This window comes from Chionomys nivalis, chromosome 10, assembly GCF_950005125.1.
Source record: "Chionomys nivalis chromosome 10, mChiNiv1.1, whole genome shotgun sequence".
NCBI lineage: Eukaryota > Metazoa > Chordata > Mammalia > Rodentia > Cricetidae > Chionomys > Chionomys nivalis.
The window spans coordinates 26,089,942-26,116,036 of NC_080095.1; the positions used below are offsets into that span (position 1 = coordinate 26,089,942).

Consider the following 26,095-nt stretch of genomic DNA (forward strand, 5'->3'; position numbering starts at 1 on the left):
TTGACCTTGCAGAAAACTCAGGACAGCTTGGGGGTGCTACCCTTGAGCACCCGTCAAATGGTCAAGTCCGAGCCCCCGAGTGCAGGAGGGTCTTCTCTTCTGCCTTGAGGCAGGGGTCGTGCTCCAGCGCAGCACGCTGTCGCAAACGCACCCTGGAAACATCTGTGCAGGGCGTCATCACAAATCCACCCACCAGAGACTTGAGGAGAAAGCCCAGCCCTGTGGTTTGGGGAATGCCACTCCCTCTGTCTTTGACCACTTGGGACTCTGTATGTTGAGCAGCCGCCCCCACAGTGAGGGTGAGCCCCCACCAGAAGAAGGGCTTCTTGCGCTCATCTCTCTGGCATTTTCCCAGAATCGTCATCAGCCTTGTTTGGAGCCACCCACCTTGTTGGCTGGCAACCTCTTTCAGGTGGGGCAAACTCTCCACAGCGGCAGACTCAATGTTTATCCCGAAGGATTGCCCACATCCTACTGAAACACACATTTGATTTTGACCACTTAATCCCTCTGTGGGTCAGGCTCCTGGAGTTCTGGGGTGTTATGGAAGGACAGATCTCTCTTCCAAACAGACTAAGCAAGAACGCTATTAGGGATTAATACTGCTTTCTCTCCTAAGGGCTGGGAGGGAAAGTCCATCTGGTTTGGACCGAAGGTGACAGAAGCCGTTAAAATTCCTTTCCTACTTACTAGTGTTGCTTAGTATGACAAGGGCTCATCTTCCTGTTTACACACACTGGCCTGTGGGTTGGCCAGAGAAGAGTGGGAGAAAGCTCCAACCCCATCTGCTGCTTGCCGTCGGCTCGTGCATTCTAGAGGAGTCAAATCTGACCCAACTGCTTTAGGCATCTGGGGATGGGGATTTCCATTCCTGGAACTCCTCTGGTTTCCGGGTCCAGGGCTCTGGGGGAAATGGTGAGATTTCAGTTCCATTCTCTTTCAGTTAGCAACTCTCAGAGGAATACTGCTATATGGGACATTATCTGTGTTGGAGCAGAGAGGTCACAATACCCGGCATCCTCACTGCTAAGTACCTCTTCTGGGTCCCTCAGTTCACCCTCCACAGACACCAGCAGTGGCAGCTAACTCACTACTATGCAGACAAGCCAATCCGAGGACACCGTAACTCCTAAGGACCCCAACACAGAATCACTTATTACTGGCTCTGGCTGTAGCTGTAACTATTAAGGTGCAGGTGTTTGAAGACACTCCTCAGTGATGAACCTTCTAACTCAGTCAAAACTAGATTGAATTGGAGCAATAAGTAACCCCCATCCAAATCACAGTGCCGTAAAACAGGGGCAAGAGCTTATCTCATAGTTAGCCCTGGGTTCAATCCTTGGCCCCAAATAACAAAAATAAAAATAACAAACATAAATGACCAGTACAAGTTTATTTTATGTTCATAAGATGTCCAGGGAGAAGGACCTGAAGAGACGGCTTCCTCAGGAGAATGTCTCCTGTGCAAGCATGAAGATTGAGTTCAGTCTCTAAGATCCACGTTTAAAAAAAATAGCCAGGTATGGTGGCACATGCCTTTTCCCAGAACTTGGGAGGCAGAGGAAGGCTGATCTCTGTATGTTCAAAGCCAGCCTGGTCTACAAAGTGAATTCCAGGGCAGCCAGGGCAGCTACACAGTGAGATCCTGTCTCAACAAAATGAAACAAGACAAAACAAAAAAACTCTCAAAAAACAAAAAACAAAACAACAAAACTTAGCCAGGCTCTGATGCCAAGTCTGGAGTGGTAGAGACAGGTGCTAGGGGTTTGCTGGCCAGACAGTCTAGCCAGATCAGTGCAGTAGTTTGAAAGAAAATGCCCCCTCCCAAGGGAGTGGCATTATTAGGAGGGGTAGCTTGTTGGAGGAAGTGTGTCACTGTGGAGGCAGGCTTTGAGGTCTCATATATGCTCAAGCCACACTCAGTGTCTCAGACCACTTTCTGTTGCCTGCACAAAATGTAGAACTCTCAGCTACCTCTCCAGCACCAAGTCTGCCTATATGCCGCCATGTTCCACCATGACGATAATGGACAGAATCTCTGAACTGTAGCCATCCAATTAAATGTTTCCCTTTCTAAGAGTTGCTATGGTTACGGTGTCTCTTCACAGCAATAGAACCCTAACTAAGATGATCAGTGAGCTCCAGTCTTCTCAGGGAAAGACCTTAGCTCAGAAAGGAAGTGGGAAACCATTGGGGAAGGCATCCAAGGCCAACCTCTGGTCTCCACATTCATGTGCATGTGCACACGCCTACACATGTACACACACAACACACACACACACACAGAGTATTCTTAAAATTTAGTAGACAGTTGCTTTCTGGCAAGCCTTTTCCCAAGTGATGACAGATTCAAATCCGTCCATGTCCATGAATGAATTCTGTTACTGTAAAGATTGGTAGAGAGGTGTCACTGGCTTTTCCCTGACGAGTTAACCCATCTGGGCAGTTCAGAAAGTTGGGACCACTCCTAGGAAGATGTGCCCATCTTAACCCATGCTAAAGGGGTAAGAGGAGCAATTATCCCTTTAATGAGATACTGTATTTTTTCCTTCCTAGAATTCTTGTCTCTTAGTCCCAGGGAGCAACCCTGAGGTCCAGCTGGCTCTGCGCACCCTGAGTCCTGACTCAGAAAGATACAGCGCTCCTTTTTCCTCTTTCCTTTCTCTCTTTCAGGTGCTGAGTAGAGCCTACACGTTCTTTTGCTGTTCCTGCAGGCTTCCTTACTCTGTCTCTAAACCCCCACTTGCCCTGCTACCATCTAGTGTCTGCCTGCCACCATGTGGAAGACCTCCATGCCAGCTTAACTTAAATGACTTCCTCTCCCCTCATCTTTTCCATCCCCAATCCCCCAGGTACCTGCTGAGATTTACAGTTTTCCTACCACAGAGTTTTCTTTTTAAGCTCCAATAATATCATCCTCAAGTTCCCATTTGAGTCTGTGGGACAACCCAGAATTTTCCAGAAGCAGTTCCATAATTGTGGGATTTCCCCTGCCCTTCTACACAAGTAAGAGATGAAATGTAGAGAGAACCTCACATGCAATTATGGCCAAGTATGGAAGTGTTTGATAGCCCTATTACTCATACTCAATTAGCCTGATCCTCATCACACGAGTCCCAGCTGCATGGGAGGCTGGGAAATGTAGTTTTTATAAGTGACAAGCAGAGGAGAGTTGAGAGTGAGCCAATCTCATCTGAACAAAATCTACTTCAAATGTGCTGTCTGCATCAGAAGCTACATGATGTCATCTACCTTGCCCTAAGGACCACATTCCTCTGTTTCTGTACTTCTGGCAAGCGCATCACATCTCTGATGTAGAGAATACACAATTTGGTAAGAAGCCACACATTCTCCATTCTGTCTAGAGAGCAATGAACTGCATGGAGAGGCCAGTGGAAGCCATGTGTAACAGGCAGGAAGTAGTAGATGCAAGGGGCTGGGCCAACTTGGGGTTGGCATGCCAGGGGAGGCAAGAAATGAACTCAGGGGAATGCCTTTCCTAACTAAGCAACAGGATGTCAGCTGTGCAGAGGACATCAGGGACTAAAGAGCTGGCCCACTTGGATAGAGCATGCTACCTCAGCGACCCAGGCCCACCAGCTTGCTTGTGAGTGTGTCCTGTTTCCCAGGATCCCTCTCCTCAGCATCCTGGAAAGCCCACAGATTCTATTTGCCTAGCAACGGCTGGAGCCAGGTCTATATCCCACCCTGGGTGACACCACAGTTCCCTGAAGGTCATCTCTTGTTCTCCTTCACTTACTTTCAGGTGGTAGCCATCTCAGACATGAACACAGACCTTCCTCCTAAGAGCAGACATGATTAGAACAAGGTCTGAGTGGGAATTTACAGTGTGGGATGGAAAAACTTTAAAGCCAGGTCCTGGGAAGCCGAGCACCAAAAGTCCTTGAGTTAGACATTGTGAAGGGGTCTCCCCTGCCCTCCTTTGAACCTCACCTCAGATGAAAGTGCATCTGCCTGCAGGGAATGGCATTTGGGTTCCCCACTCCAAGTCTACGAGCCCTCTCTACCTTCTCTGAACTTAATTGGGTCTTAGCCTTTTTCTCAATTAGCTCAATCACCTCTCCATACAATTCTTCCCACAGCAAGCATAACTAATAACGAGTCTGTTCTTCAGCTTGCTCAGTGCTGGAGTAGAATTCTGGTATTACTATCGTAAAAGTCAAATCCACGAACATCTTCCCCAAAACACGAATCCTAAGGTTGTTGGCAGCCTTTCCGTAGTGATGGTCGTTTCTCTTGTAGCTGTCTGTCTACCTTTGTTTTTAATTGTCAGGTGTCCTCTTGATCACAGTCCCTCGTGGTGTCGAATTTGTCGTGAACAAAAATGATAACTCAAAGAGACCTGGGCAGCAAGGCTGCAGAGCCAAGGTGTGTTTGCTGGGCTGTGAGGACTCAGGTGGAGAACTGGCCCTCATTTTGAGTGTCTCCCACAAGCACAGGTTTGGACCCTAAAGACATGAACCCTGCAGGCGAGAACCCTGGCCAGAATAGCAGATGGAGAGCAGACACTAAAGTTCACACTAGAGTTACTTCTCTCTTTACATTTACACTTTATTGGAGTGTAACGTCTATACTGTGTGTTCCTTCTTCACAATGAATGTTCCCCTAAAGAACCGTACCTCACATGTTTAAAGAAACGAAACAACACTTAGTAGGCTCAGATCCCACACAAGTTGTCATCTTGATGTCAGGATGAAGCGTATAACGGGGTATGGTCAGTGGCTCAGTTTCTGCTTTTGCTGAGAAGTGTCAGGTTGGAGGTTGTGAAAGATCAGGATGAGCTCTGAGGTCTGCCTGAGCCCTGAGCAGGTCTGGCTCGTCTTTGAGCTCTACTGGCAAATATGGATTTCTTCCCACACAAAGAAGGCATAGAATCTGGCTAGGGTTGTGTAAGAAGGAGTGATTAGAACTGAGGGACAATGGGTGCGATGCCCGGAGGGACCTTGTGGGGAGATCCCCTTCAAATAGTAAATGTAATGCTGTTAGAAAAAAGCACATTTCAAAGGTATACGCATTTTGTTAGTCATGATGAGTAAAAGTCCCAGTGTTTTAACCCAACACTCCATGTGTGGGTGTGGGCATTCCAGCCTCTCTTAATTAGCCCAGGTCACGGCAATGCCTGTTCTTATGTTCTGCCCTGCAGTTAACTGTTGACGAGTTATTTCTTAAGTAGCAGGCAGAAAGATTCTCAGAGCAGACACAAGGGTGGCTTAAAGAAGCCAGGATGAGAAATGGTTAGAGCAATGGCTCTGGTAGTCCTGCCTAGACACAGGCTGACCACTGGGTAGGAAGCTGGCACACAGACAGCATGCTGGTCACTTGTGCTCTGTGGTGGCATCCACCAGCTTCTGGATCATCTCATCATGAACACCGAAGAAAGGCAGCCCATCTACTTCCATCCCCACAATGCCTGAGATTCCACTCCGGACTTGGTTCTGCACCAGGATGCCCAACATTTTTTCTTCCTGGGAGGGAAAAAAAAGGAGATGAAGAAGAAATAAAAATCAGGTGGGGGAAGGAAGAAAGGATTGCATGAATCTCTAAGTAGAGAAAGAGCTTTGGATTGAGATCTCTCCATCTCTCTCTGTCTCTGTCTCTCTGTATTTCTCTTGGTCTCTCTCCCTGCCTCTGTCTCTTTCTCTCTCCTTTTTCTTTCTTTTTTCTTCTTCCTCCTCTTTTTTTTTTAAAACAGGGTCTCTGTAACCCTGGCTGTCCTGGAACTCACTACATAGACCAGGCTGGCCTCAAACTCATAGAGAGCCACCTGCCTCTGCCTTCCAAGAGCTGGCGTTAAAGGCATGAGACACCACACCCGGGAATGTGCCTCTTTTTAAAAAGTAAAATTTGGGGTAAAAATATTAACATACTGGAAAGCTCCTTATGAAAATCCAAATTGAAAGCTTGATGTGATGGCTCACACCTGTCGTCCTAATACTTGCAAGGCTGAGGCAGGAGGATTACAGTGCATTTAAGGCCAGCCTGGATTAAGCACTGAGCTCCAGGCCAGCCTGGGCTACAGAGTGAGACCCTATCTCAAACAAGAGCAAAGGATTTAAACGGGTCAGCTGTTTCTTTGGGCTCTTACAGTCACATGACTGCATTTCACGCCCTGGCTGAGGTCTGCATGGTCCTAACACATACCTGAGGTGCAATCCTCCCACCAACCCAGTCCCTAGACATGCCGTGGGTGAGCTCCATGGGTCTGTTTGCGGCAGAAGGCCCTCCTGACACACCACTGTTATCCTCCTGAAGGGTGTGTGTGTATGTGTGTTGATGTGGGAGTGTCATTTATCTGTTGCTTTCATTGGTTAATTAATAAAGAAACTGCTTGGCCTTTGATAGGCCAGCCCTTAGGTGGGTGGAGTAGACAGAACAGAATTCTGGGAGAAAGAAAGCTGAGTTAGGCGGTCACCATAGCTCTCCTCTCTGAGATGGATGCTGGTTAAGATCTTTCCTGGTAAGCCACTTCGTGGTGTTACACAGATTACTAAATATGGGTTAATCAAGATGTGAGAATTAGCCAATAAGAGGCTAGAACTAATGGGCCAAGCAGTGTTTAAAAGAATTACAGTTTCAGTGTAATTATTTAGGGGCATAAGCTAGCCAGGCAGCCGGGAGCCGGGGCGGCAGGAATGCGGCCCGCGCTCTTACTACAGTGTGTGTCCTGGTCTGCTTTCTATTGCTGTGATTAACACCATGAGTAAGAGCAATGCAGTGGAGTAAAGGGTTTGTTTCTGCTTACAGCTCTCAGGTCATGTTCCATCGCTCAGGGGAGTCTCAGGACAGGAACTCAAGGCAGGAACCTGGAGGCCGGAACTGAGGCAGAGGCCTTGGAGGAGTGCTGCTTAGTGGTTTGTTCTCTATGGCTTGCTCAGCCTGTGTTCTTATACAACTCAGGACCATCTGCCCGGAGATGGAACCACCACATTGGCCAGGCCCTCACACATCAATCATCAATGAAGAAAATGTCCCACAGGCTTTCCTGCAGGCCAGTCTTACGGAAACATTTTCTTAGTTGAGGTTTCCCCTTCCAAGATGACCCTAGCTTGTGTCATGTTGACCACCCTCAGGAAAAAAAAATCTAACAAGCACAACACTAAATTCTGCTGCTGCTACCCCCATTTTCCACCATGGATATGGGAGCAGTTAGAGGGAGAAGAGCCACGGAGAAAATGCAGCAGGTCCCCAAGAGGACTTTGAGGTCACAGAGATCTGATGTGGCAGTGTCTTAACCGCTCTGTGTCTTGGAAATCTCTTCTGTAAGATGGGGGCGTTGTTGATATTGGTGGCAGCATGCTCTCAGAAGCTCTTGTGAGTATCAAATGAGATATTGGAGGTAAAGCATCCAATGTGGCACTCAGCACACAGTAGGGATGATCTGGTTGCCAACTACAGTGGAGAAAGCCCAGAGCTTGCTCTCCTTAACTCAGTTGCTGGTTAAGGGGTAGGGGTTGGTCCACCTCTTTTCCTTTCCCTCCCAAAATAAGGCCCCAAAGAACTAACTGTCTAAGTCACGAACGTGGCTGTCCCTGGTGAAGGCAACAGGCAGGAGGGGCCAAATCAAACACCTTCTCCTTCCTTCCTCCACCAACAAGAATGAACCAAAGAGATCTAGAGCAGAAATGTAGACATCAAAGGCTGCCACCTTCCTGGTGAGGCGGTGGCCATCCCTTCTCCATCAGTTTTCTTAAGCGCCTGCTGTGACAGTCTCTGACCCAGGGATTCACGGGTAAATTGACAGGCTCAAGCCCCCAAGGTGGTCCCAAGCTAGATGAGTGAGCAAGGACTCTATAGAGAGTCACAGCACAGAGAACATTGAACTTGGTTTACTAGGGGGAACCCAGGGAATGCTTTCTGGGAAATTATTACTATAGACTGAAGCTTTGTAACGCTTCGAATTCAAGGCTCCCAATACCATGGTATTTGAAGATGGAGTCTTTGGGGGGTAATAAGGTCATGAGGGTGGAGCTCCCATGATAAGACTAGCACCCTTATAAAAAGACGAGGGACCACCTGCTTCCTGTCTCTACCACATGAGGATACAGTGAGAGGACAGCCATCTGTAAGACAGGAAGAGCATCTCCACCAAGGCACCGACTCTACTGGAGTTAGGTTTTCGTCTCTTTAAGAGACAAGCCACGCCCACTCCCGGCGACCCCCCCCCTCCAGTCATCTTAGATCTCTCACTGTCCCCTGTGAGCGCGCGCGCGAGGGGATCTTGCAGTATTTTTAAAAACTGGCATCTTAGTGTTGGACTTCCCTGCTTCTAGAACCGTGAAACTAAGAGCCAGCTGGTGAGGTCTCCCAATCTATGGCGTTGTGTTCTAGCAACCTGCACTGACTGAGACACAGGGCAACTGATTGACATTCCAGGAAATTCAGATTAGTGAGCCGCGCCAACAGCCTTGCGGACATGCACCCCAAACTTCAAATACTTGTGACAGGGAGCTGGGGAGACGGCCCAGGCGGTAGAGTGCTTGCCATATAAACATGAGACTCCCGACCTCAGCACTCACGGAAGAGCCGGAAGGCAGAGACAGGAAATCCCTGGGACTTGCTGCCCACCCATTCTGGCTTAATTGGTGAGCTCCAGATTTAGCAAGAAACCCTGCCTCAGAAAATAAGGGGTAGAATGATTGAGGAGGACATTTGATGGTAGCCTCCTGCCTCTGCATATATGTGAGTACACATGCAAGTATACCACAGACATGTACACACATGAATATGTATATACGCGTGCGCGCGCGCGCACACACACACACACACACACACAAATACACACACACATACTGGGGGAAGTGTTGGCAAGTGTTTTCTGGAAACTATCTCCTTGTTCCTGCAGTGGCCTTTCTGTTCTACCCGTGGGTGAAGGCAGATGCTCCCCCTGTGAGAGGGAGGTCCAAGCACATTTCCACACAAGCACTTTCTCAAGAGCCCTGGCTGGGGCTACTAAGCCCCCACAGGCATTTCCCACCCTTTGTTTGGGCTCCATTCTCCCACTTTTCTCACTCATTACTCATATCCTCTCTTTAGGGGGCAACGCATGTGGCGCCATGGGGCCTTTTCCTCCCAGCACACTGCCTGCCTTCACGGTTCTCGTCCTCCTGGGACACGGAGAGGGCTGCGGGCTGCGGTGTCCTCAGGGTGAGTGTGACGAGCCAACAGGTTAGGAACTGGCTGGCACCCAGCCGCTAAGAGCCACAGGGACCGATTGCCTGGTCCCTAAGAGCTGAGCCAGTTGCCACTCCCAGCAGATTTCCGGGAAGGACCACAAGATCTAAGAGGCTAAGTGGAGGGGGCAGCTCCTCCCGGCGGCGGCGGCGGGAGCGGAGCTGGAAGCTGCAGAGCTGTCCAGGCTGAGGCGACAGTGAAGCGGGGGAGGGGGGTCGGAGGACTATAGTGGCATCGGGGGCAGGCGCGCGGATGGGATCACTGCGCTGATGGAGTCAAGGTGGATGGAGATAGAGGTCCCAGTGGGCTTAGAGGCAGGTGGTGACCTGCTAATAATTCTAGAGCATGGTGGGCTGATATGTATGGGAAAAGATGTCATTTTTAAACAAGTTGGGTTAAAAAAAATTAAATAAAAATGAGTTGCAAAGTCGGGCATACCTAGAGTTCTAAGTACTCAGGCAGTCGAGACAAGGGTTGCTTGAGTCAGGATTTCAGACCAAACAGAGAGAGAGAGAGAGAGAGAGAGAGAGAGAGAGAGAGAGAGAGAGATCCATCTGGGCGCCCATGTTACTCTGCTGTATTCCCCAAGTTTCTTCCCCAGGGGCCTGAGTCCTCGTTTCCCAGAAGGAGCCTGAGCCTGGCCCCCAGGAGCGGCTCAGCAAATGCACTTCTGCTTTTGCCTTAAAAACACGCCGTTCCATTTCCTCCTTGAAAACGAGGCATTGTTAATAACTTCTGAAAAACTGGGCATCCGTGCCAAGAGGAGAATTTTCCATCCCCAGAGGGTGAGTGTGAAGCTGTGGGGGTTGGCTGGGTGGGGTTCACACTTTGTGTTTGTGTGACTCAGAAAGCATGTGGGAGGCTGCCCCCCATGTTTTCCAGTCCAGATGCAGGAAGCATCAAGAAAGAACAGAAGGCCCTCTGGGTTTCCCAGGAAGACAAGACCATTGCCCCCATGAAAATGCCACTTGAATCTCACACCCATATCTCCCCCCATGCCTCAGCATCCTAAGGAGCTGAGAAACTTCTGGGCTACCCGTGGAAAGCCCAGAGTCAGGATCAGAGAGACCCCAGTTCCTACTTCAGCTCTGCCTCTTATTGGGTGGTCTTGATACTACCTACCAGAGCTCACCAGCTCCCTATTCTGCAGAAGTAATAATACCAACCCAGGGAGATACTGAATTCAACAGCGGGAGGAAGAGACAGAGAACCAGGGAACAGAAAATACGCAAGACAACGTGAGAAAAAGAAAAGGGACTACAGGAAAAGAACCTCTAGACATGGAGGTTTGTCGGGAACTGGGGTTCAGGGGCACCAGCTGGGAGACATTACAGTTAAACAGACACACGGCCCTAGAAACCAAGCCAGTGACCAACAGGTCTCAAGGTGTAAACACCTCAGAGAACTGGTCTGGAATCCCACTCCTCTGGCCTGCCTCAGGCCACCGCCATGAGGAACCAGGAAGACAGGCTTAGCACTGTGAGTGTAATAGGCCACTTCCAGGTAGCTCTCTCTGCTTCCTGCTTGTGGTGGAGGATGTGAGCTCTCAGCTTCCTGCTGTAGCCCCATTCCTGTAGCATGATGTAGCATGTAGCCCCCCCCCCCCCCCCGCCACCACCAGTGATGGACTCTTATTCCCCTGGAACTTTAAATCAAAGCAAATGCTTTCCTCTGTAAGTTGCCCTGATCGTGGTGTTTATGCACAGCAACCGAAAAGTAAGACACTCGCCAGGGCCCCGGACCAACTTCCTGTGTTTCAGATTCCTCATGGGGCTACCCAGCAAGAAGCCGATACTTCATCTATACCCTGGAAACCTGGTCCCACCCCTCAGAAACCACCCACAGTGGAGAGATCTGGGTTTAGAATCAGTGCTGGTGAGCAGGATGGCTCCAAGATAGTTATAGGGACTGAGGGCCGAGGGAGGGATGGCCCATCCGGCTGCCTCGTTACTAGTCAGGCTCAGCATGGAGTTCAGGGCTGGCCGCTTCCCAGGTTGCCCATGACATACCCAAGTTTCCTTAAGACATTTAAGGGTTGCTGACCTTCCTTCATCCTGGCCCACAAGATGTGTCTAGATCAGCATGCGGAATCTGTTGCACTGCATGCGGGGTTTGGTTTGCTTACCCTGAGACCCTTAGACAAGCCTATGGTAGGCCCGGAGCTTATTGCTCAGAGAAACTATGTACAGAGTTGATTTTGAAAGCTGTTTTGGGTTTCTCCCTGTGGATCCCAGGCTCAGAAGCCCTCCTCTGACATCCATCACACCTGAGCCTACAGTCCTCCCTCCAGGAGCAATCTTACACAGCCAGGGTCCAACTGAACCAGGGTCATGCCCTTCCCCCCCTGGAATTGCCCCGCCTCCATCCAGTGGATTTCTTCCTGTCTACATCCACCCACAGGACTCTTTTCCCACCTGATCCACTTCCCTACCTCAGCATGTGTGCTACCCAAGATGCTTCAGTGGCCTCACTGAGCTGTCAGTTCTGTGAAGAGAACAGAAAGGACCCCACCCCCACTCCTGGCCACAACCCAGATGATGGCTTTCATTCAGTACTGAATGGACCCACTTTGCAGACAAAACCTCATCTCTGAAGGGGAAAGAAACTTGACAAAAGTCAAACTAGGAAGGAAGGAGTGCTCCAAACAGGTCTTACGTAGGACCCAGGACCAGAAGGAGATCAAAGGGTTGTGTTATTTTGTCTGATCCAGCAGGGAGGCAGCCCCTCAAACATAGCTTTGCCTTTGACTTCATGGGTAGCAGGGTGGTTGAGGTGGTCATATGGTTTGGAACACGTAGGCCTACTTAATTCCTTAATTTACATCAAACAAGAAAGCTGCCTCTGATCCAGTGGCCTGCTACAATGTATTTATTACCTTAGGGACAGATGGCAGGGCCTGGGTCCAGCTCTGCTCCCCAGCTACCCTGGAAGACCCAATCGCCCTCCTCAGGTAACGCTCATGGATGTCACATGAGTTCAGAATGTATAGTGCACAGGCCAGGGCATAGCCTCCCCAGTTAGAAACACCTGGAATGCAAAAGAAAAGAAACCATCATAGAACTGTAGAGATCCTGTGGTCCACTGGCTGCCTCCAAGCAACAGAAGCCATCTCAAGTCACTGGCAAGGACAGGAGACACTGGGGTCACCTGGGGACTTGCTACACATTCTTGGGCCCCAGTTCAAACCTCCTGAATATGATTTATGTGACACTGTTGGGGAGCAGGTGAGTTTTAGTGAGCCCCATAGGTAAGTTTGGTTCAAGCTGGAGTTTGGGGGCTATTGCTTGAAGTTATAACCTGCTAATGACTGTTAGAGGCACTGTACCTAAAAAGCCATCTCAGAATTCCCCACAGTAAAGAACTGTCCCAAGGACTGATCTCAACCCCTTAAGGTACACAGAAGCCTGTCCCCTGGGGGATTAGTGGACAGTCCATCACGCGAGGTTTGGTCACTCCTTTATGTCTTGAAGACCATGCCTAAGTCATCCTCAGACTTCCTTTCCTAGTCTGTCAGCCAGGCCCCAGGGCTCATTCCCCAGGCTAGAGATGATTTCGTCCACCCTGCTCTGACACCTTCTTGAGTTCTCCATCCTGTCAAAGACTGATGGAGGTCTGTTTAACTCTAAATGCTGTGCTATCGTTAAGAAAGAGGGGGTGGTAAGGCAGCTCAGGGGATGAAAACTAGCTGCCGAGCTTGGTGACCTGACCCCAGTCCCAGGACTACCTACGCGGAGGAAGGAGAGAAGTGACTCCTGCAAGTTGTCCTCTGACTTTTACGCGCACACACACATGTGCGCGTATGCACACACAGCACACTAAATGATTATTTCTTTTAAAGGAAGAGGATCATCAAATTGAAGAGAGAATTGTGTGGTGTGGGAGAATTGTCTGTATTCTGTCAATCATGTTATAAATAAATGCTGATTGGCCAGGCAAAAAGTATAGGCAAAAAAAAAAAAACCAAACAGGAAGTAGAAATGATGCAATGAGAACAGGAGAATTCTGGGAAGGAGGAAGCTGATTCCTCTGACTCCTGCCCAGACCACTGAAGCAGCAGGATGTGATCTGCCCCACTGAAAAAGGTACTGAGCCACATGGCTAAAATAGATCAGAATAATGGGTTAATATAAGCTACAAGAGCTAATAAGTAGCCTGACCTAATGGGCTAATCAGCTTTATAACTTTAGAGATCTCTGTGTGATTTTCTTTGGGGCTTGCTGGCTATGGGGTACCAGGTAGGACAGAAAACCCTAACAAACAAGCCAGCCCGCTCATGTTACAATTGTGCACATAGTCAGCCTTAGGGGAAGATAATCAATCAATGAGATACTTCCAAAGGATTATGGGAACATGGAAGAGAAACCAGGTATTCTGATTGGTTCCCCAAATATTCACAGAAAAGAATCATGCCATGTGGATACTATGGTAGAATTTAGCTGGAGGTAGTGGAGCTATGGGGTGGGAGAAGCGAGGTAAACAAACAACCCCCAGTGAGCACGAAGGGACACAGCCATCCCGACCAACGAAGACTAGACGATAACTATGAGATTATATGTCAACGATCCTAAGATAGCTTTTTGCTACATATGCATATCTGAAATTGGCAAGTGCCTGTGGTCATAGCTGACAGTTATCATTGGAGGCTCTTTAGTGCTACACGAAATAGTGGTGACTTGAGTCATCAATGGTACTCTCAAGGGAAAAGAATATCCTGCTTTGGTTGAATATTTCAGTCTGCTGTCCTTTTGCATATTGTGTGACGTAGCTCCGAGAGTCCTTAAAACAAGCCCTGATGAGACATAGTGTCAATATCATTATGTGAGCAACGTAGAAACACAGACACTTAGACGCAGAGGGGTAAATGTCACACAGCAAATAAGCTGGGGACTGTGATGTAACAGGCTGTTCCTTCCAGAGCCCACATTCCTTTTCTTTTAAAAATTATTTTTAAGTGTTTAATTGTGTTAAAATCTGCATGATATAGCCGGGCAGTGGTGGTGCACACCTTTAATCCTAGCACTTGGGAGGCAGAGGCATGAGGATCTCTGTGAGTTCGAGACCAGCCTGGTCTACAAGAGCTAGTTCCAGGTCAGCCTCAAAGCTATAAAGAAACCCTGTCTCAAAAACAAACAAACAAACAACAACAACAACAAATCTGCATGACATGAATGTGAGAAAAGTAAACGGCTCCTTCACATTCTCACATCAGCCATGGAGAGTCATGTGACCGCCGAGGGCATAGGTGCCTTTCTCTGCCAGGACTGTTTTGCTGTAGCAGGTACCTCACCCAAGGTGTGTTCAATCTAATTCAGTTCTGATGCTACGGACCGTGACTGTGCCAGGTCCCACGGACTGGCCTGGGGTCTCCTCTCCTAGACTGTCTCTTCCCCATTTGACAGCAGTGACTAGCCCCACATGACTTACCTTAAGGCCTCTGACTGTACAATACATACACACACACACACACACACCAGGGTTCCTGAAAGCTCTCGCTGGATGGAATTAATTTGCTTCAACAGTAACAGGGGAAAACACACTGTTTTATTTCAGAGGATGCTATGAAAGATCCAGATGAAGAGCTAAATGGGCAAGGCACCCAGCAGGGGCCTGGAGCTCACCCTGGATACTCAGCCCACCAGAAACAGCATCTGTCTGTCTACTTGGGAGCACTCTGAACTCTGTCCTTTTTGACTTTGGTAAAGGTCTATGTAAACAGAGAGGGTGGGAACCCAGCAAGGCTGGTTTCTTTGGGATCTTCTTGACCTCTCTGTGCAACATCCTTCTTCCTGGGTAGGGAGGAGGATTCCTCTGAATTGAGTCTTGTCTTATGACCTATCAGACAAGGACTGATTGGAGAATTTCTTTGTGGCTGACTAAAAGTGGGAGTAGATTCTCACTTGAGGGAAGAGAAATTCTTGTTTCTGTGATCTGAACCTAGATCCATGGATGAAAACAAGCAAATTACCTATCTGTCTGTCTGTCTGTCAGTCCGTCCGTCCATCCATCCATCCATCCATCCATCCATCCATCCATCCATCCATCTGTCTGTCATCTATTGACCTCCCTTACCTATCTAACTTCCTATCTACTTTTCTGTCTGTCTGTCTGTCTATCATCTAAAAATATCACACTTGAATTCACCACTTTAGCCATCTTTAAGAATATAGTAATAGTGTTAAAAATATTCCCATCTCTCTTTCATCTGTCTATTATGCCTATCTAAAATATCTATGTAGCATGTTTCAGACCAGTCAAGGCTACACAGTAAGACCTTCGTTAGGTGGGGAGACAAAAGATATCTAAGAATTGTGTTCACCAATGTAATCATCTTTAAAGGTGGAGTTATATAGTGTTAAGTAGCTATTGATCTATTGATCCATTGATCTCTGATATCCAAAATATCATTTGTGAGAATATAGATGAGCAGAGTTAAGCATATTCTCATGGTACAATTCCAGAGCTCATCCCCAGTCTCTGCACAAATGCAGAAAATAAAAACATGTTTTGGAAGCTGTAATAAAGGAAAAGGCGAATTTAAGATCTTTGTTCACTGGTTTAAAATGATATAGGATGGTTATGTGCCAAGGATGAAGCTGACATGCAAGCTGAAACTGCTGACTGTGTTACGGTGGGTGACACAGCACATTTTTGCCTGCATCCATCACCCTGCACTACCTCCTTCTTAAGAGTGCCTTTGGTCTTACTATGACATCATCTTTTCAAGTAATGAAATGTAAAACCCATGCTATATTTAAGCAACAGCGGTTGCCATCGTCCCTGGATCATAGGGTACATGGTAGGGGCTGGGAGAGATGAGACGGGGATCGTGAAAGGCAGCTAATTTAAGCCCCTGCGCTGAGGCCCCCATATGAGATGAGCACACTGTAAACGTTGATCTCCTAGTCCCTAAGAAACCACTGATCTTTTCACTGTCTCCATAATTTTACGTTTTCCAGCACATCATATAGCTGGGTTCAGATCCCACAGCCTTTTTAAACTGGCTCACTCATTTAATAATACGCTCTTAAAGTTCTTTGTGTCCTTTGTGGTTTGGAGGTGGAGGTCAGAGGATCTATACTACATACGTGAATGAATGAAGCGAAAGAAGGAAAGAAAAGAGAAAAGGAGAAAGTGTGCTAATCATTGGCATGAATCTCTTCCTACTGTATCCTGACGGCCGATACGGTGTGACCCATGGCCTCTCAGTCCCACTGCCATGCCTTCTGCTCCACGATCCATAGCCCCTCCAGCTCCAGCCAAAGCAACTTCCCCCCTAAATTCCTTCTGTCAGGGATTTTGTAGCAGCGGGGGAAAGGCAACCACTACAGCACCTGTGAAATGTGCTCATTCATTTTGCGCTGACTTTTGGTCACGCTGGGAGAACTAGCATCCGGACACTGTTGAGTCTTCGAATCCATGGATGTGGGATAGCTCTGCATTTATTTAGTTCTTACTTGCTCTCCTCCAACAAGGTTTTATACTTTTCCTTATATCAATAGTAATTACATGTTGCTAGCCTTATATTTAAGTGCTGCATTTTGGGAAGTGCTAACGTAAATAGCAATGTGTTTTTAATTTCAAATCCTCTTGCAAACTGTTTGCCTATTGGAAAGAGGCACTGTCTCCTGAAGGACAGTTGTAATCTATTAATTAGTTCCAGGAGTGGTTTTTTTTTGGGGGGGGGCGTTGAGACAGGGTTTTTCCGTAGCTTTTTTGGTTCCTGTCCTGGCAGTAGCTCTTGTAGACCAGGCTGGCCTCGAACTCACAGAGATCCGCCTGCCTCTGCCTCCCGAGTGCTGGGATTAAAGGCGTGCGCCACCACTGCCAGGCTCTCCAGGAGTTTTTTGTTTGTTTTTTTCTTTCAGATTTTCCATATGGATTAACATGCCATCTGCAAAGGTACTTAATTTCTTTCTTCCCAATCCATATGCTTTTTGTTTTTTCTTCTTTTTGTCTTATTGCACTAACTAGGATTTCTAAAAGGATGCTGAAAAACTGGCGAGAAAAAACAGCCCTACCATACCATTCCTGGCTGGGCTCTTAAAAATATTTTTCTATATTTCTTGCCTTAGCATGTAATTTTTCTTCTTTAGTTTGTCAAAATCGAAAGTTATATGAATTGATTTTTGATTATTGGATCTTCCTTTTTATTTGAAATAAATCCTAACATGATATGTTTCTTTAATATGTTGTTGGGGTCTGTTGTTAACATTTTGATGAATGCTTTTTGGCTTTTTAAAAAATTACATTTATTTGTTCTTTATGTATGTATGAGTGCATGCATGTATGCAAGTGTATATTTGTGCACTTGTGTGTGTGTGCGTGTGCGCACATATGGGTCTCTAGAATCAAACGAGGTCATCAGACTTGGTGGTAAATGCTACAACTCTCTGAGCCATCTCACCAGCCCTGTTATTTTTATATTCATGTTCATGAAAGATATTGAGCTACAGCTTTCTTTATGTAGTGGCCTTGCATTGATTTTAGGATGATTAGACTCACATAGTGAATTAGAAAGTTTTCCTTTTGGCTCAATCTTCTGGAAGACACTGTAGAAAACTTACAATTTCTTCTGTAAATGTTTTAGAATTCACCAATAGACCCATCCAGGCCTTGTGCTTTCTGTTTTTGAAGAGAATTAATTTATTGGCTCAATTTCCTTAAGGACTATTTCAATTTCTTTTTGTTTGTGTATGTAGATCCATTTTATCTATATTATCAAATTTGTGGGCATACGGTTATTTCTAATAGTCCTTCCTTATCTTTTCTGTATGTTCATAGACTCTACAGAGACATCTCTTCTTTCATTTTTATAGTAATTCACGCTTTTACTCCTGTTAGTCTTAGCCTGGCTAGATTATCAGTTTTACTGATCTTTTCAAAGACTTACCTTTGGTTTTGTTGATTTTATCTATTGATTTTTTTATTTTTCAATTTCTGATAATTTTACTCTTCATTTTCTTCTGCAACATTAGTTGTAATTTGTTCTTTTTTCTACTTCCTGAAGGTGGAAAAGCTAAGATCACTGAAGTCAGTCCTTTCTTATTTTCTAATCTATGCACTCTGTGGTGGCTTGAACGAGTCATCCCTCATAGTCATCGGCATGTGACTGCTTGGTCCTCAGTTGGTGGCGCAGTTTGAGGGAGGGGCAGAAGGTGTGGCTTTGTTGGAGGAAGTACATCACTGGGGGTGGGCTTTGAGGGTAAGAAGCCTGGCCTGCTAGAGTTTGTTCTCTCTACTTTGTGCATGTGGCTCAGGACGTGAGCTCTTGATTTTCTGTTCTTACTGCCGTGCTGCTTGCTGTCATTCCCCTGTCATATGAACCCTAACCCTCTGGTGCCACGAGCCAAAATAAACAGTGTCTTCTCTACACTGTTTTGGTCTTGGCGTTTTATCACAGCAATAGAAAAGAAACTCATACAGGCGTCAGTTATATCTCGTTGAGTGAGAGCATTATTGGGTTCAGTTGTGTCCTTACAGATTTTATGCCTGCTATTATCTGTCCATCTGATACAGAAATGATAAAATATCCAGCTATAATAGTTGGCTCGTCTATTTTTTTTTCTGCAGATCTTTTCCCCTTGTGTGTGTGTTGTGTATCCACTCTAGTGTTAGATATATATACACAAAGGATTGTGATATCTTCCTCGTATATTGACCCTTTTATATTCTGGATGTGCTTTTTTGTTCCTGGTAACTTTCTTTGTTCTGAAGTCTGCTTTCTGTTGATTAGTGTTGCATAGCTTTCTTTATCTCTTTCTGTAAAACTAGACCAGTTTTGTTCCGCACTCTACTTGCTATGCGCTATAGGAACTAGGCTGAAATTTTAAAAGCATACACAGACAGACAGACAGACAGACAGGGTCACGGGGACATCCTTGAGACAAGGATGCCAAAAATAGCCACTTCATTGTGCTCAGGGGCAGCTTATATAGGGCTCTGGCCACGCCCCAGCTCTCGGGATCTTTCAGCTGCAGCCTCATCAGAACCCACTCCTCTCGTCAGGGTCTCGTGCTCAGAGCAGCTGCAGGCTGCTCAGAGCAGAGAAAAACAAGTTGTTTACAGGAAATTCCGGGTCTGGTGGTCCGCAGTCCCCAGCATCTTTCCTTTCACTCCATAGAACCAGAGCTGGGTGTCTCCTCTCCCTCACTGGAAGGTGGCCGTGGGCCGAACCTGGGTATTTCCCTTCTCTCAGGCAAGTATGGCTTTCCTCACACCACAGCAGGCTGAAGTTTCTTTTGAGGCCAGATCTTATTTAGAATAGAGCAAGATGGTAATATTTCTGAACCATTCCCTTTTTCCTAGGTTCACCACAAACAGGAGAAATTTTCCCGATATTCACTATGAGAACCTAGCTGAGTGTCCAGAAGTAAGTCCCCCCCCCCCCAAATCAAGGTGATCTTTCATATTCTCCTGGCATTGCTTTTGCTTGTTTTGAGTTTTGGGTTTTTGAGACAAGGTATTTCTGTGTAACCTTGGCTGGCTAGGAACCCTGGAACTCACTGTATACACCAGCTTCAAACACAGAGACTGGACTACCTGCACCCCCACAAGTGCTGGGTTAAAGGTGTGCACCCAGCTCCCTGGAGCAGGACTTCCAGGTTTATGCAGTGAGCCTCCAGCAACTCACCAGCAGATTTTCCATCCTAGATGGTGTTTGCTCCTTTCCAGGCTGATTCTGACCATGAAGGGGAGAGAGCCTTTTCCAGGTATCACTATTTCCAGAAACTTCTGGGGAGACTAAGAGAAAGCCAGGTTTTGAAACACCTGGACATACAAGAAAGGCTGGCTCTGAGGTTCCATGACGAAGGCAGCAACAGAAAGAACAGGGAGTCTGAGGCGGAAGTTGGCAAAAGGAGCTGCGGGAAGCCCTTCTCTTGTCCACCACGTTATAGGCACTGATCAAATGGCCTTCCTGTCACTCCTATCTGTCACCTGCCCTATTGCCCTCACACCTCTCATCACCATGTCACCTGGTCACCGTCTATCAGCTCAGGAAAGAGGTTCTTCAGCACACATCATCTCTGTTGGTGCCTAGAACCCAGAACAAAGCCTGGGCACACTGTGAATGTTAACCGAATGACTGAACGTGCCCGCCCTCCCTTGGTGCCCTCTAGAGACCCTTGGAGAGAAGGGAAGGTTGCTCTGGTGTAACGGTTATCTCGATTGTTAATCTGACTGCATTGAGAGGTGTCTGGGAAAGCAGTCAAGCACAGGTGGTCTAGAGGGTGTTTCCAGAAAAGACTGACGTGTTGGACAGCAACGGAGTGATAAAGGCCCTTCCTGAGTGTGAGCAGAACTGTCCAGTAGGGTACAAACCCAGACAGGACAAAGAAGAAGTAGCCTGCCAGGCAAACACAAGGTCTCTCGCTCTGTTTCCCGGTCACTGTAGAATAGGCAGCGTTTCCACCGCGACAGGCTGCCTGGCTACAGACCCAGGAGTAATAAAGCCAGTAGCTGTTTTCTGAACCCTTTGAGACCATGCACCCAAACCATCCTTCCTTCTTTGAAGTTGTTTCTTTCAGGTAGATGTCACAGTAATGAGAAACTGACTAACACACCTGGTCAGGCTTCAAGCCAGGTCGCTTACCCTGGGCAGCCAGGTACTCACCAGCAATGACAGCAAAGTCGGCTTCCACAGCACAGGCGATGACATCTCCGTTTCTTATGTACTTCTTCACGGCCTCCTTGACCTTGCCCATCCCAAGCTCATTGCCTCCATCACCCACTCCTGAAGGGAAGAGAAGCAGTCAATGTAGAGGCTGGGGGCAAAGTGAGCGGGGGGGGGGGGGGGCCGGATGGGAGGACAAGACAGCCCCTCCCCCACATGTCAGTGGTTGGCTCTGAATATATTTCTGACAACCAGACGTTGATTCTTCTTCATGTCTTCTAGAAACCTCGATAGTTGGGAGAGTAAGTCTGATTTTGGAGCTCACTGGAGTGGGATTCTGTCTTCTATAAAGTCCCCACATCCAGTCACAGGTGGGGTGCCTTGTGTCCTGACATGTCACCAGGGTTACTGGAAACAAGGGTCCAGTGACATCCAGTAGCCTCCACACAGTGGCTTTCCTCACTGAGTTGTACCATCTGACTGGCCAACATCCCATTGGTAGAGGCGAACTGTGTTTTAATCTAGTCGAGTGGTTCTCAGTTCTTCATGTTGTGATGACCCCCAACCATAAATTACTATGGTAACTTCGTCAGAACTGTGATTTTGCTGCTGTTGTGAATCATAACATAAACAGCTGTGTTTTCTGATGATCTTAGGCATCCCCTGTGAAAGGGTCACTTAACCCCCAAAGGGGTTGCAACCAATAGGCTTCTGCTTACGGAATGGGAAACTCATGCATGTGATTCATTTTAAACAAAACCAAGGGACATCTGGCCGATGTCTGAAACATCCTCGCTGGAAGGCACACTGCTGCAGACTGGACAGTCCGGGAGTGAGCTTAGCTGCAAGAGATCCAGTCACAGCTGCTCTGGAGAGCTAGTGTGAGGACTGCCCTAGCGCAGGAGTTGGGGCCCATGCTGCACAGCATAGTAAGGATGGCCTTTATGACTTCTTTATGCAAGGGCGTGTCCCAGAGCCTCGAGGACAGAAATGGGTATTATTGTGTTTGAGTTTCTTCCACGAGGGCTTAGGATACACAGACTAATTCTGCTAGGGCTGTGGATCTCAGCCTGTGAACTGACCCCTCTGGGGTCGCACACCCCTTTCACAGGGGTCGCATATCAGATGTCCTGCATATCAGATATTCACATTATGATTCACGACAATAACAAAATTACAGTTATGAAGTAGCAACAAAGTAATTTTATGGTTGGAGGGGTCACCATATCATGAGGATCTGTATTAAAGGGCCACAGCATATGGAGGTTGAGAACTACTATGTTAGAGGCTAGCACCCCCAGTGAACTGATGGAGATGGGGAGCTAGACCATCTCAGGCACTGGAGATCAAACTGAGCCAAAAGACGGGGACGGGTACGAGTGACTGAACACCTTCCACTAACACCCTGAGGATTTTTCTTCTCAGAACGGTTTCTGCTTTAGTGACAGCATGATTGAATGACAAAAGCGACCCAGCCCCAGGAAGTGTCAGGGGCAGTGACGTGCCAGGGAGGGCCAGGACGCATGTGGTGGGGGAGGGCACTCTTACAGCTTCCCAGGCTCCGCCTGCTAATTGCTCCTTTGGACTCTTTCATCTTGTGGGAGACACCTCCCTGCAGGCGTTGGGTCCTTTATCTGCCCAACCCAGAGGGACAGGAAGTGAGAAACCAACCCAGCCGACCACACTGCGTGCGTCCCACCCACAGCCTCTTCTGGGAAAATCTGGGGATTTGCAGAAACTTTCTAGTCAACCCAGAAGGTTTCATTCACTCCTCAAAACCTCAGAAGTCAGAGGGGACTAATGGATCTGAGAAACACTCAGAGGTTTGGAGCATAACAAGCTCAGGACGACAGGCTTTTATTACCCCAGGCCTCCTGAGGGAGGAAGGAGAGCTAGCTAGCAGCCTTTGGGGACTGGCTCAGTCCTAAAAGCAAGGTGATTCTTTGACAGTAGGGGCTGGAGGGTGCACTTTGCCCCAAATCCTGCTGGCAATGCTAATTAGCCAGGCAGTTTCAATCTCATTGAGCCTTGTTTTCTCATTGACTTCCTTCCTACCACACGGGTTTTTGAGCAGGAAAATAGAAAATAAAAAATAAAAAAACAGAAAACAGTTGTGAAAGTTCTTAGAAAAGTACAAAGTTCAGAACCCAAGCAGTATATTAGTAACAGTAATAGTTACCTCATCTCACATTTAATATACTTAAAAAGGGAAGCGCTTCTTCAGATGACACAAGACAAAATCCAGCCTGTACGATCCAAATGATACAGCATGCCTCAACTTCACTGTTGTTAATATTTCTCGATGAGTTTAATTACTTCGGAATCGGGCAGATGGAGAATGCTCTGTGTGCGTCACTTCCCTTTCTCCTAAGGGGCTGTTGCATTTCTTAATCACGGTGTCACTAGCGTCTAGACTGTTTGGGGGAAGAAAGCACTAGTGTGCATGTCCCTCTTGCCTGGCCTGCACTCGCTGGTTGATAAAAGGTGCTTAGCGCGGATGTGTTCGTGTTGAAATCTTAGTGTCCCCACTCACCAGTGGATGAGATTCCAGGAATCTTTTGTGCGGCAAGGAAAAGGTCATCGATGGGGTCAACTAAGAGCTTGATGTTCATCTTCCTGGCATTGTAGTAACTGCCGTCAGCCGCCCTCCCCGCACGCTCTATGGCCACCAGGTGGTCAAATCTGCCCAGAAGCAACGGTGGTGAGTCTTCAAGGGGACAATGGCAGCTTCGCTGGCTCTAACCGTGGTCTGCGGAACGTCCCTTGGTTTCTTGGCTCCTTTAATCCTATGCCTGGCTGAGGCCTACTTTGTGCAGGAGTGGGGGCCATCACGGGAACTGATTCACTACGTCACCGCTGGTGGAGAGACGAGCCCAGCGCTGCTGCCAGAAGCCTGAGGGGTTCCCAGCACCCCCACACAGTTGTAAAGCTGGGTCCTCTACCGCACTGACTGCACCAGAAAGAATTTCGGAGCAAGTCAAAGTAAAGACAAGTTAGCAAGTCTATTCAGGGATAGGAGACGGTGCAGATTTCAGATTTAGGTAGGGATCATTAACTCTCCTCATTCTCTCTCTCTCTCTCTCTCTCTCTCTTTCTTTCTCTCTCTCTCTCTCTCTCACACACACACACACACACACCACACCGCACACACACACACCACACATATAGACCACACATACCACAATCCAGACCTCATACACACCACACACACATTCATACCATACACACATAATACACACACACACACACACACACACACACACATATACATGAAAAGGACAGTACACATCCAGACATGGATGTAGGCTTCTCAAGAGTTAAAGCAATACTCGGGTGTTTTTATTGACAATATTCATGATATATATGATTTTTTGGCCAAATTATAGAGCTCAAAGGGTGCAATTTACAACAAGGCTTAGAGATTCAGCAACATTTAAAAGTGAAGCAAAAGATGTGAGTTTGTTTCCTAATTTCTCTTTGAGTTCCTATGCTAGGTGAAAACTGTCAGGCGGTTTCATAAGACACACTGCTTGGATGAGCTGGGGAAGGATTGCTAGGATAAACTCAAGTTTGCAAACGTCTTGACCCTGAGTAAGCGTAGCCTTTTTGTTTGTTTGGGTTTTGTGTTTCTTTCTTGAGACAAGGTCTCCCATAGCCTATGCAGCTAAGGATGACTTTGTACTTTTGTGACTATGTTTTTAAACGTATTACTACCGTTACTGTGTATGGATGGAGCGTGGATACACGCGTGCTACAGCAAATGATGTGGTGGTCAGAACACAACTTCCTTCCACCTTATGTGGATCACAGGGATCCAGTTCAGGTCATCAGGCTTGGTGTCAAACACCTTTACCTGTTGAGCCATCTTGCAGGCCCCTGAACTACTTAAAGTTACATCTTTATTATTATCAATATGTATCTGTGTCTGCATATATGTGTGTGTGTGTGTGTCGGTATATGTGTGAGTGTAAGGGCCCATAGAGTCCCAAAGAGGGCATCTGATCCCCCAGATATAAAGTGATAGGTAGCTGTGAACTGCCTCATATGGGTGCTGGGTATGAAATTTGGATTCTCTGCAAGAGCAGTAAAAGCTCTTAACACTGAACCATCTCTTCAGTCCCACATGGGAGCAGTTTAGGCTTTATCAGTTGTTTTTGTTCCTCCCTGGAAGACTCTGGAATGAGGGCTGCTTTCCTTTCCTATGTCCCTGAATTCCATCCATCCTCCTGTCCTACCCCAACACCCTTCTAACAAACAGCCACTTGGATCTTCTTCAGTTTAATAGTGTCAGAAGCTGATAGGCCAGGAGACTGATGGTCAGGGTAGCTGGGTGCCCTGGGGGTCGCTAATTCCCCAGTGCCCCACATCCAGCAGAGTGGCCAGTGGGAGGGGAACTGAGTGTTGGCTGCTATAGGCTCGTTTTGCTTCATTTCAACTTCTCATTCCCATCACAGACATTGAACAACTAGGACTGACTTTCAAAGAGGGAAAAAATGAATGGAACATAGCATGAGCTCCTTAGGAGACAGAGACAGATGAATACGGGCACAGATGCAGCAGGACAAGCTGGAGGCGAAAGCACAGAGAGCATTGCACATGGAGCGCATCTGAGTGCTGTAGTCTCGAGAGTCAGTATTGTTTCATAAGTGTCTGCTTCAGTTACACACATGGACTGATTTACAAAGCACTGTATAAGTTATAAAATCTGAAACATACTACAAAAAAGGGGTTTTCAAAATGTTTGACCACAAAACACACACACTCAGACACCCCCCCCACACACATGGGGTTTGGAGGGAGGGTTTCAAAAGAGCAGTTTCCATCGCTCTACAATGCTATTTCTGTTTTGTTTTCTAAAAGTGCCAGCTACCCCCAGTTGAAATAGTTTGACTACTGCCATGACCCCATTGTTGAGAGACTGCTAACTTCGTTTCTTATTTTGTCAGGGATGAGCTCCATCTCTCCCCTGCTGGCACGGATCTATTTCCGGACATGCTCTATGGAGCCCTAAGTAGACCCTGCTAGCCCCAACGTCATGGCTAATATAGCTCATCAGAACTCTGGCTTCCTGGGCTGGTGGCTTTCTTTTCCTCCCTAGGATAAGCTGTGCAGAAACCGTGCCAGCAAGGTGACAAGGATGTGCTCTTCCCTGCCCCCACGCACCCGATCTGGGGTTCCATATACGTACCTAGGAAACTTAGGGTCCCCATCTTTGCACAAGAATGCCTGAGCATCTTCCACTGATCCACCTCGATAGGTTAATATGGGGATTGGTGTCGTCAGAACACCTTA

The 26,095-nt window shown here is 47.3% G+C and overlaps 1 protein-coding gene across 1 annotated transcript in view; it reads right to left on the reverse strand.

Moving 5' to 3' along the window:
- Positions 1 to 4,586: 4,586 nt before the first annotated feature.
- Positions 4,587 to 26,095, reverse strand: part of Dglucy (D-glutamate cyclase) — a 77,656-nt gene continuing 56,147 nt past the window's right edge. The window contains exons 9-13 of the mRNA XM_057783260.1: positions 25,992 to 26,091; positions 23,337 to 23,485; positions 20,804 to 20,923; positions 12,068 to 12,219; positions 4,587 to 5,486 (exon numbers count right to left, since the gene is read on the reverse strand). Of these exons, the coding sequence (XP_057639243.1) occupies positions 5,337 to 5,486; positions 12,068 to 12,219; positions 20,804 to 20,923; positions 23,337 to 23,485; positions 25,992 to 26,091 (671 nt within the window). The 3' untranslated portion in view covers positions 4,587 to 5,336. The remainder of the gene's footprint in view (positions 5,487 to 12,067; positions 12,220 to 20,803; positions 20,924 to 23,336; positions 23,486 to 25,991; positions 26,092 to 26,095) is intronic.